General features: G+C 36.9%; 1 protein-coding gene across 6 annotated transcripts in view; it reads left to right on the top strand.

The window, feature by feature from the left end:
- Positions 1-12901, top strand: part of THADA (THADA armadillo repeat containing) — a 288531-nt gene that overhangs the window by 73426 nt on the left and 202204 nt on the right. For all 6 annotated transcript variants that reach the window (XM_053667075.1, XM_053667073.1, XM_053667074.1 and 3 more), the window contains one exon: positions 4004-4126. In XM_053667075.1, the coding sequence (XP_053523050.1) occupies positions 4004-4126 (123 nt within the window). The remainder of the gene's footprint in view (positions 1-4003; positions 4127-12901) is intronic.

Genomic DNA, 12901 nt, shown 5'->3' with positions numbered 1-12901 from the left:
TTTTGGTATATTCAGATTTTAGTTTTAGCTAATACTTAGTCCCTTTCAGTCACTGCTAAAGTTGGGTTGAGTATGTGTGTGTCTGAGTGTATGAAGTTGGGTTAAGTGCCCCTCACAGCCCTGCTCCGCTCCACTCCAGCCCACCCCACCGTAGTAAATGCCTGTCGAATCCTTCTTATCTAGGCTTGCCGGGCAAGTGCTTCGTGGTAGGACATTCCTCCTCGTCTGTGGGAGGCCTGTCCTATGTCAGGGAGCAGCTTGGCAGCTGCAGTGTACACTAAGTACATATGGTTTCATTAATCACCTTTCAGAAATGATCATTTTAAGATATTTTAAAATAAAATGTGAGAAATATAACTTCTATTTTCCTAAACTATCACTTTTAAAAAGAACTATTTTTTGTATAAGAACTTCTAAAAATAATAAAGTTTAGTTTTAAAGAGTACTGAATAATTATTGCCCTACTCTGCTTCAAGATCATTAATGGCATTTTCATGATCATATTTATTAAATTAGTAAAATATTTAAATTTATCTCTGACCAGTCTCTAGGTGTTAGTTGATGATTTGCTTTCCTTCTCCCTTACCATAGTTTATTTCTTTATTATTTTTATTATGTATCTGTGATGCATTTCAGCATATAAAAAAGTCCAGTGAGCCCCGACTGGAGTGGCTCAGTTGATTGGGCGTCACACCGCAAAGAAGAAGGTTCCTGGTTGTATCCCTGTCCGGGCACGTGCCTGGGTCACGGGTTTAGTCCCTGGTTGGGATGTGAGCAGGAGGTAGCCGATCGTGGTCTCTCTCACACATCAGTGTTTCTCTCCCTCTCTTTTGCCCTCCCTTCCCATGTCTCTAAAATATAAATAAATAAAATCTTTAGGAAAAAATAAAATCCAGCGAATAATAAACATCTGTGAAACCAATTCAAAGTTTAAGATGTAAAACATTGCAGATACAATTGTATACATTGTGGATTCTTCACCATCTCATTCCCCTTTCTTCTTTCTCAGCTGTAATCACTGATTAAAATCTGTATGCATTTTTCATTTTTTATGACCTTTTTTTTACATGAATGGTATCATCTACACACTTTTTTATAGTTTGTTTTTAAATCAACATTATTTAAGATTACTAAGAGCCAATTTTTAAATTTTTATTGTCTTTTTTCCGTTACTATTTAACCCCCTTACACTCCCCTCCCTCCTGCAGTCACCACACTGTTGTCATGTCTATGAGTCCAAATGTTTCCAAGTTTAGTTTAATTTCTGAACAGTGTTTCCCCTTACATAGTCTTGCCTTTCTGCTCGGTGTGACATTGCTGTAAAACAACTAATAACTTGTCTGTAAATTCTCTTGAATTTTCTTTGTAGATAATTATCTCCTCGGTAAATAATACTAAATTTGTTTTATCTTTTTAATTCTTAATCTTTAAAACGTATTTGTTATCTCTCATTATTCTGCCTGGAAATTGTAGTACAGTTTTGTATTGAAATAGCAGGCATCTTTATGTTGGTCCTGATATTTGCTGGATTTTAATCTGTCTTGTATCTCATTAAATAAGTTGAATCTTATTGAATGCTTTCAAGCATCTTTTGAAATAACTCTTTTCTTTTAGAATTGAGACTATCATGAGTTATATTGACTTTAATATACAATTTTGGCATACAGAGAATGAGCCTCCAATGTTGATAGGATGAATTTTTTTACATGTTGCTAGATTCACTTAAAATATTTTCTAAAAAATATTTTTGCATATTTTCACTGTATCCATAAGTGAGATTGGAATGTGGTGTTTTTTTTTTGATGCTATACCTCTCCTTATTTTTATGTAAAAATTTTTTGAAATACCCATGCAAAGACATGTACAAATCATACGTGTACCTCAGTAAAGCTTTGTGAGGTGAACACACTGGGGTAGCCAGCAGGAAGCAGAACCCTGCTCCCAGACGGGAGCCGCTGGCCCAACTTCAACACTTTAATGTTCGTTTTCCTGTTTTTTTTTAAATTTTGTGTCAGCGGAGCTGTACATTATGTAGTTTTTTGATAAGGTGTCTTTTGACCAACATTGTGTTTATAATATCCACCCCTGTTGTAATTTTTTTCATTTTCATTACTATTTAATATTACACAATTTATCCATTCTTCCATTAAAAAACACTTGGGTGGGGTTTTTTTGGAATAGTACTTTTAAGAACATTCTTGTACTTGCCTAGTGGTGAATGATACATGCACACTTCTTCCGAGTGCTTGTCTAGGAGTGGTTATTGGTGTGGATGTGTTCCGCTTTCACAGTTACTGCTGTTTCCCAAAGTCGTCGTCCTAGACTGATGAATTTGGGAATCTTCTCTGACAGTTTATACGTGATTGAGATGATCTGTTCTTTGAATATTGGGTAGAATTCATCCATAAAGTAACATGAGTGTATCATTTTTTCATTGTTGTGGTTATTTTGTTGGGTTTTCTTTTCCCCGTTTTGGTCTGTGGGTAGTATGTTTAACTGTTGATTTTCTTTATATGATGGAAATATCTATCTAGCTTTTCAATTTCTCCTTGAATTTTTCTTGATAAATTCTTTTTTCTAGGAAATTGTTCATTTCACTTTAATTTTTCCAGTTGATTAAGGCAGTATTCTTCATAGTATTACTTTTGCTTTATTCTCTGATCTATCAATAATCATGTCCTCTGGTATTTATGATATTACTTTACTCTCTCCTTGGTTAGTCTTGTCAGAAGTTTGTTTGTATTAGAAAGAATCAGCTTTTGGTTTTGTTAATGTTCTTAGTTGAATCACTGCTATTTTCAAATTTTCTGCTCTCCTTGATTTTCTTCCTCTGAGTTTAATATTCTATTTCTTTTGTCTTAATCAGACACTTAGCACATTCATTTTTAGTCTTTTTTAATACAAGCATTTATTAAAATTTTTCACTTTTGCTTAACATGTATCCCACAAGTGTTGATGGTGCAGCATCTTCATTTTTGTTCAGTTCTAAGTATTAAAATTTTTCTTTTTTGACCAGTATCTTAAAGTGTCAGTTTTGAAAGTATTTTAAGAAAATTGATTTCCAGTCCTTTTCCACTGTGATTAGAGCATCAGCTGTAAGATATGAATTATTTGGTATAATTTGAGACTTTATTTGTGGCCAGGTTTGAGGTCATTTAAAAAAAAATGAACGTGTCACCCTGATGGGTATAGTTGGTTGGGTGTCATCCCACAAAGCAAAAGGTTGCCAGTTCAGTTCCTGATCAGGGCACGTGCCTGGCTTGTGGGCCTGGTCCCTGGTTGGGCACGTGCTAGCGGCAGCGGTTGGTGTTCCTGTCCAACGTGGATGTTTCTCTCCCTCCCTCCCTTCCCCTCTCTCTAAAAATAAATTAATTAACTCAGTGTCTGTTTCATGAAAAGAGTGCATTGTCTCTGTTGGGTACAGGATTCTACATATCTGTTAGATCAAGCTTATTTTTTATTACATTGCTCAAATTTACTAACTTTTTAAAAATTGATTTATCAAGTATTAGGTATGTTTTATTAAAATTTGTATTTTGCCATGTATAATACCTACTTTTCTGCCCAAATTTTTGAGGGAAAAACGAAGGTGCACATTATACCTGGGTAGTACTAATTCTGTATGTATATAAATATTTTTAGTTATTTTATTTATGCTTATGTGTTAAAAGTGCAGCTCTAGAAAGCAGTGACAATGTCCATATGGCAAATAATACCCTGGAATATCATAATCAGTTTTGCTTCTAAATACAAATAAATAAAAATTTGAATTAAATAATTAAAGTGGAAAATGTTTTGTCCTGAAAGTTCGGGCCAAAAACGAGGGTGTGCATTACACACAAGAGCATGTTGTACATGGCAAAATACAGTGTTTCAGTTGCTTGTTTCTTCTTGTAAGTTGATAATGTTTTTTGTTTTGTTATGAGGCTATGCTTTAGGTGTGCACACACTTAGAATTGCAGCCATCTTTAACCCACAACTAATTTTGAACTTTTTATTCTAGGTTCATGCTTTAAATATCCTTAGAGCCTTATTTAGAGACACGCGTCTGGGAGAAAATATTCTTCCTTATGTTGCTGATGGAGCTAAGGCTGCAATTCTGGGCTTTACATCACCGGTCTGGGCAGTGAGTGCTTTTGCCATTTACTTTCTTTGATTTAATTTTGCTTCGGAATAGTTTTTAATAAAGTAACCTTTCACTGAATGATTAAAAAATATGTACAGCATGTTAGCAAGGAGTTTGTTCAAAGGATAAATCCTTGGATCAAGTAACATTTTCACTCTCGGTGTTTTATGATTGTGTTCCCGCTCTTTGTTGGCTTATTAACTGTTTTCTTACTGTAGTGATTTCTTTAGAGTTTTTAATCTATAACTCTAACCTCACAGTCTACCCCTCAAGTGATATTGTACCACTTTACCTAACGTGGAAAAACCTAGCAATAGCTACTTCCATTTTTCGCCTCCCAATCTTTGTGATGTTAAACATTTTGCTTTTATGTATGTCGTAGACCCATACTCTATTATTATTTTTATTTAAACTGTCAGTTATCTCTTTTTTAAAGTTTACTTTTAACTACTTCTAAGTGTGCAATTCAGTGGCATGAAGCATTCACACTCAGTGTTGTGCAGTCATCACCACTGTCTGTTTTGAGGACTTTTTCATCATCCCAAACCAAAGCTTTATACTCGTTGAATAGTAACTTCCCATCTCTCCCTTCCCCTAATACCTGGTAACCAGTGTTTCTATTCTGTCTCTATGAATTTGCCTATTCCAGGTAGCTCATATAGATGAAATCATACAATATTTGTCCTTTTGTATTTGGATTATTTCACTTAGCATATGTTTTTAAGGTTCAGCTATATTGTAACATCCATCATAATTTTATTTCCTTTTAAGGCTACCTGATACTCCATTGTATATATATAACATTTTGTTTATTCATTCATCTGTTGGTGGACATTTAGATTTTTTCTTTTTGGCTGTTGTGAATAAAATGGGTGTGAAGTGGTAACTTATTCTGGTTTTGATTTGCATTTCCCTGATGATTAGTAATGTGGAGCTGAAAGCCAAATGGCTCTTAGTATCTTAATATGTCTTTCTTTTGGACACCGTGGGCTCTGGGTATCAATGTGTTGAATGATTGCTATAAATATACCCCATTGAAAGGTGAAGAAACAAGCAAAGCATTAAAATAGGGGAGGTTAAATACTGAATCATTTTTTTTTTTACAGTATGATTACTTTCCAGAAACCTTTTGACTCAAAACGCTAAAGATAGTGGGCAATAATACCCAGTAGATCTATTGGATTTAAGAAAATAAACTTATACATGTTTTTTCATGATTCTCGGGAGAAACACCATGATATTACTGTTATCCTATATCCTTATGCCTTCTAAAATAAAAGAGACTAACCTATGGTTTGTAGGTGTTTGACATGTGGCTTTAAAGAAAAGACTGGCAAGGGTAGAGAAGAAAAGAAGCTAGACCTTAATACATTACTTGCAGAACAAAGAATTTTCTAGAAATGCAAACTTTCCAATTAGCTACATAAATTGTTTCATAACTATATGATAAGTCTCTAATTGAAAGTCAGTATACTGCAGTGTAGCTAAAGGCATAGACACCTCACGTAAAGTGTAATCCTCACGGCTGCCACCTCTTGCCTGGAAAATCGTGCACCTTCCTGTAAGACAGCCGTCTGAAATTCTGTCTAGGAGCATTGCCTAACTGCGACTGAGGACACAGTGTCTACCTTATGCATTTACAGGAAGTGGAGCAATACCTTTGTGCTGTCAGCTGAGTCACAGAAGCAGGAATGCGACTTGACCATCAGGAACCATAGAGATCATGAAACTGATTGCCAGAAACATTGTTTTCTTTTTTTTTTTTTAAGCCATTAGTTTCAGATGAACAAAGAAATGTTTTCTGTGAAAGGGTTTTTTCTGTGAGTGAAACCTGGTAACTTTTCCAACTTTTTAGCAAAACTAAAAATATCAAAAGAATGTTTCATTTATTTAAAAGGCCTTTATTAAGACTTTTTAAAAAGTAACACATGTGCACTTCACATGAAACATTTTCTAGGACAGACCACATGTTAGGACATAAAACAAGTCTCAGTAAATTTAAGAAGACTGAAATGACATCAGGCATCTTCTCTGACCACAATGCTGTGAAACTAGAAATCAGCTACAAGGAGAACACTGAAAAACACACAAAGACATGGAAGCTAAATAGCATGTTATTAAATAATAAATGGGTCAACAATGAGATCAAGGAAGAAACCACAAGATACCTTGAAACAAATGAAAATGAAGACAACAACCCCAAATCTGTGGGACACTGGGAAAGCAACCCTAAGAGGGAAATTCATAGCATTACAGGCCTATCTCAATAAACAAGAAGAAGCTCAAATAAACAATCTACCTTCACACTTAAAAAACTTGAAATAGAACAACAAACAAAGCCCAAAGTAAGTAGAAGGAAGGATATAATAAAGATCGGAGTAGAAATAAATGAAATAGAATCTAAAAGAATAATACAAAAGATCAGTGAATCCAAGATCTGGTTCTCTGAAAAGATAAACAAGATTGGCAACCCTTTAACCAGACTCATTAAGAAAAATAGAGAAAGGACCCAAATAAATAAAATCAGAAATGAGAGAGGAGAAATAACAACTGACACCAAAGAAACACAAAGGATTGTAAGACAGTGTTATGAACAACTATAAGCCAACAATCTGGACAACCTGGACGAAATGGATAAATTCCTAGAAACATGCAATCTTCTAAAACTAAGTCAGGAAGAAGCAGAGAATGTGAATAGACAGGTTACATCTAGAGAAATTGTAACAGTAATTAAAAAAAAAAACTCCCAACAAATAAAAGCCCTAGGCCAGAAGGTTTTCTGGGGCTTTATAGGTGAATTTTACCAAAGATTTCGAGAACTAACACTTCTCCTTCTCAAACTGTTTCATAAAATTCAAGAGGAAAGAAGGCTCCCAAACTCATTTTACGAGGCCAGCATTATCCTAATTCTAAAACCAGGTAAAGACACTACAAAAAAAGAAAATTGCAGGCCAATATCCCTGATGAACACAGACACTAAAATCCTCAACAAAATATTAGTAAACCAAATACAACAAATGCATCAAAAGCTCATACACCTAATCAAATGTGATTTGTTCCAGAAATGCAGGGTTGGTAAAACATTTGCAAATCAATAAATGTGATTCACCACATAAATGAAATGAAGGATAAAAACCACATGATCAGTAATAGATGCAGAAAAAGCATTTGAGAAAATCCAGCACCCATTTATGATAAAAACTCAGCAAAGTGAGATTAGATGGAACTTACCTAAAAATAATAAAGGTCATATATGACAAACCCACTGCCAGCATCATACTCAATAAGAAAAACCTACAGATGTTCCGCTTAAGATCAGGATCGAGACAGGGATGTCCACTTTGACCTCTCTTATTCAACATAGTACTGGAAGTCCTAGCCACAGCAGTCAAACAAGAAGAAGAAATGGAAGGCACCCAAATTGAAAAGGAAGAAGGAAGACGTAAAACTGCCATTATTTGCAGATGACATGATATTGTACATAGAGAGTCCCAAAGATTCCACCAAGAAACTACTAGAACTGGTAAATGAATTCAGCAAAGTAGCAGGACACAAAATTAATATCCAGAAATCAGTTGCATTTTTATATGCCAATAACGAGCTAACAGAAAGGGAAATCAAGAAAACAATCCTGTTCACAATTGCTACAAAAAAGAATAATATAGCTAAGAATAAATCTAACCAAAGTTGTAAAAGACCTGTACTCAGAAAATTATAAGATGCTGAAGAAAGAAATAAAAGATACAAATAAGTAGAAGCACATACTGTGTCCATGGACAAGAAGAATTAACATCATAAAAATGTCTATACTGCCCAAAGTAATCTATAGATTCAGTGCAATTCCTATCAAGATTTTAATGACCTGTTTCATAGAACTAGAACAAATATTTCGAAAGTGAACATGGAGCCACAAAAGGCCTCACATACCAACAGCAATCCAAAAAGGAAGAACAAAGTTGGAGAAACTATGCTAACTAATATCATCAAACTATACTAGAAGGCCATAATAATCAAAACAGCCTCATACTGGCATAAAAACAGACACATTGATCAATGGACAGAATAGAGAGCCCAGAAATAAACCCACTCCGTTATAGTCATTCAATATTTGAGGAAGCAAGCACGTACAGTGGGCTAAAGATAGTTTATTCAATAAATGGTGTTGGGAAATTTGGACAGATACATGCAGAAAAATGAAAATAGACAACTTTCTCACACCATACACAGTAATAAATTCAAAATGGGTCAAACTCTTAAATGTTAGACCTGGAACCATGAAAATCATAGAAGAAAACACAGGCAGCAAAATCTCAGACACTGCTTATAGAAATATTTTATCAGACACATCTTCCCCAAGGAAGGGAAACAAAAGAAAAACAACTAGGACTACATCAATCTAAAAAGCTTTTGCATGGCAAAGGAAATCATCAACAAAATAAAAAGACAACCCACAGAATGAGAGAACATATTTGCTGATACCTCTAATAAGGGGCTAGTACCCCAAATTTATATAGTACTTAAAAAACTCAACACCAAAAAAAACAAACAGCCCAATTAAAAAATGGGCAAAGGACATGAATAGACACTTCTCCAAAGAAGACATACACATGGCCAATAGACATATGAAAAGGTTCTCAACATCACTATATCATCAGAGAAATGCAAATTAAAACCACAGTGAGATACCATCTCACACGTGTCAGAATGGCTGTCATCAGTAAATCAACAAACAAGTGCTGGCGAAAGTGTAGAGAAAGGGGAACCCTTTTGTACTGTTGGTGGGAATGCAGATTGGTGCAACCACTGTGGACAGCAATATGGAAATACCTCAAAAAATTAAAAGTGATTCTGCCTTTCTACCCAGTGATCCCATTTCTGTGAATATATCCAAAGGAACCCAAAATACTAATTTGAAACAACATGACCACCCCTATGTTCATTTGCAGTATTATTTACAATCACCAAGATATGGAATCAACCCAAGTGTCCACCAGTAGATGAGTGGATAAAACAACTATGGGACATTTACCCAGGGAATACTACTTGGCTATAAAAAAGAAAACATTACCCTTTTTGACAGTATGGGTGGATCTGGAGACTATTATGCTAAGTGAAATAAGCTAGTCAGAGAAAGACAAATACCATAGGATTTCACTCATATGTGGAATCTAATGAACAAACTGAACTAACAAGGAGAATGGAGAGAGACTCATAGATAGAGAGCAGGATGACAGCTGGCAAGGGGGGTGGTGGTTGGGGTGGAGGGATTGAGCAAAAAGGAAGAAGGACTCATGAACATGGATAGCAGCGTGGTGATTGCTGGGGGAAGGTGGGTATAACAGGACCAAATAATGGAAAAAATAAAGATTAAATTTGTAAACAGTAACATGTGCACTACAGAAATTTTGAAAATAAAGGAAAGCATAAAAAAGTAAAAGTCACCTTTTAACTGTCATACAGATATCATCATGACTAGCATTCTGATGCATTTTCTTTCTCTTTTATGTGGGTTTTACATGTGTGTAGTACCATATGCACATGTGTATCCACAAAAGACTGAATACATATATGACTGCTCATTTCTAGTTTTATTTTGGGAGAATTGTCCTTTTTAACACTGATTATAAAGGAATCTTGTTGTTTCTACTCAGTTTGTTTGATTTACTAGAGGAAATAAGCATCATACCTATAATGACCCATATATTTAATATATCCATATATTAATTTAGTAAATTGTTTCCTTCCTCATAAAAACCTAACAAAATTGGGGGGGAAAAAGCCTGGCTGGTGTAGCTCAGTGGATTGAGCACAGGCCTCTGAGGCAAAGGGTCACTGGTTCGATTCCCAGTCAAGGTACATGCCTGGGTTGCAGGCCATTTACCAGCGGGGGACACATGAGAAGCAACCACACATTGATATTTCTCTCCCTCTCTCCTTCCCTTCCCTTCTAAAGATAAATAAATAAAATCTTTTTAAAAAGAGGGGAAATGTATTGTTGTAAACATATCAGGCACCGAGCACACCTGTGGTGTTGCAAATGATGTATTAAGCACTAGAAAGGGAGAGATAAGTAGACATAACCATAATATGGCTACCTTATTGAGTATTTTCCATGTACCTGGCATCATTTACACTGATGATCTCAGTTAATGCTCAGGACAGCCCTAATATTATCATTCTCATTTTGCAGATAAGGAAGACAAGGCTCAGAGAGGTGAAGTAACTTTGTCAAAGGGCACACAACTGTCGTCTGCCTGACTCCCGAATCGATGCTGTTATAGGGCAGAGTTGTAGGTGTTATACAGAGAAGGTGCATTTTACTTATCTTGTAGGTTTTTGGACCTGTTCCTTAGAGAGCTGGAGACATAGCCTAGTTGCTGGTGTTTTACTGAGTGGTACAGACCTAAAGCATCAAGAATAAAGGAAAAAGGAAGTGAGGCAAGTAAAGAGTAAAGACACTAACGAGGAGATCTGAACTTTGCCGGGAAACTGAGCTGGCTGCGTAGTCACGTGATGTATCTCCTAGCGAGGCCACGTGAAACTCAGCCACTTCACAGAACAGCCCCCTCTTCTGTCTTCTATTGGTCCAAGTTCACCCCTTGGAGCATTAACCCACCTCAGGCAGGCGTTGGCACGACTCCTGGTCAGCTGCTAGAGAAGCCAGATCCCGTTCCCTGTGGCGCAGTGTTGCATCTGAGTCTGGACATGGCGGGGTGAGCCACAGCCTGCACATAGTAGGGATCTGGTTGATGTGGGTAAAGTAGAGACTCACTTCTAAGCTGGCAAGAGGGAAGGAGGAGGAACAATCAGGAAGCCATTATAATAGTTCTGCCAAGAGATGATGGCAGCTCAGAATAGAGAAATATTAGTAAAGGTGGTGATAACCAGTAATCTTTGACATATATTTTGGAGCTGAAGCCAGTTTAGTCAGAAACTCAGGTAACAGAAGGTAATTCATAGGTGGGCATGTGTGGAAACAGGTTTTTCTGGGCAGCGTCTGGAAACTGAGATGTTTCTGGGCATTCCTCCTCTCGTGTTCAGTGACTGAAACACCGCGGCTTCTCCCTGCATCCTCGGGGTAGGACAGGTAACTCAGCTTTCCAGCTCGCCCAGAAGCTCCACTGAGTAGGCCACTTCAGTGTCCTTCCAAGACTCACACCGGGTTTTTATTCCTATCTGCTATATCTTTAAGTTGCTCCCCTCAGGCCAGTTCTGCTTTACAGTCTCAGTGGGTTTCAGAGGAAAAAGGGCCTTTCAGACCTTCCCGGTAGCACCGCCACGTGAACTCTGTGCCTCTATTGGCACCAGCGGCTCCGGGCCCTGTGGTGGCTGTGAGGTTGCCGCTGGGGTGCCAGGCTGAGGGCTGAGTGGTGCTGAAACCCAGCTGTGCTCTGCATTTTAGGCTACATTCCTGGGCATGAAGCTTCATTCACTCACAGGAAGAGAACTGTTTTCCTAATTCGTGGGTAGCTGGTGTGTGGGCTAGTGAAAGTGTATAGTGTGTGAATTACCATATCCATGGTGACTGTACTTGGGAGGCTCTCCATTCACATTTTTAAATATTTGTCGGGGGAGCATTTATGTTACATAAGAAAAACCATACATATATAAGACAGTGTATACTGTCCATATGTGTGTGTGTATATACATGCTTCTACATACATATATACACAGATGGTTTTGTGAAACCTAATTTTTTTTCACTCATCTAACTCTTCTAGATCTTGAAAGTATATGGAGCCTTTATCATGCTAGAAAGGAGCATAAAAATTGTATGTACTCAGTGAATTAGAAGAGGGAATTTTTGGTAGCCATTGACAATTTGTAGCTATCATTGGGGCTTGGTAGAAAAGGAAGTAAGAGAACAGGAAGGCTTTCTGGTGTTTTTCCCTGTGGGAAGGATTGGTTATTGCTAGAGTTATTTGGACTCAGAATAACCAAAACAGTCTTGGGAAAGAACAGAGTTGGAGACTCACATGTCAAAAATTTTGAGACTTACAACAGAGCAACAGTAATTGGACAGCGTAGCGGTGGCGTAAGGATAAATGTATGTGTAACTCAAAGGGATGGAATTAAGGGTCCATAAACAAAACCTAACATTTCATTAACAAGGTGCCAAGGCATTTCAGTGGGGAGAAGAATAGTCTGTTCAACCCCTAGTACTGGAACATTTGGATATCTACGTGCAAACGAATGAATTTGCTTCCCATCTTACACCATATTAAAAAATCAACTCAATGCCCTGGCTGGTGTAGTTCAGTGGATTGAGCACAGGCCTGTGAACCAAAGCATTTCCGGTTTGATTCCTGGTCAGGGCACATGCCTGGGTCGCAGGCCATTTCCCCAGTATGGGATGTGCTAGAGGCAACTGTACATTGATGTTTCACTCCCCCTCTTTTTCCCTCTCTTCCCCATCTCTCTAAAATAAATAAATAAGATCTTTTTTAAAAATGTACACCCAGTGAATATGGATCAAAGTCCTAAGACGTAAGAGCTAAAATGATACAAACTTTAGAAGGAAACAGTAGGTGTAAATCTCTGTCACTTTGGGGTAGGTAAGCAGTTACTTACATTTGACACCTAAAGCATAAGTGAGAGAAGAAAAAAGATAAGTCAGACTTGCTCAGAATTTAAGTCATCTGTGTTTCAAAGGATATCATCAAGAAAATGGAAGGACAATGGACAGAATGGAAAAAATATTCACACATCATATAGCTGATAATCATATATTTCATTAGTATCCAGAATATATAAAGAACTCTTAGAACTCAATGA

Source organism: Artibeus jamaicensis, unplaced genomic scaffold (genome assembly GCF_021234435.1).
Source record: "Artibeus jamaicensis isolate MK-2021 breed Jamaican fruit bat unplaced genomic scaffold, CSHL_Jam_final contig_465, whole genome shotgun sequence".
NCBI lineage: Eukaryota > Metazoa > Chordata > Mammalia > Chiroptera > Phyllostomidae > Artibeus > Artibeus jamaicensis.
This window is presented reverse-complemented; position numbering and strand designations above follow the sequence as displayed.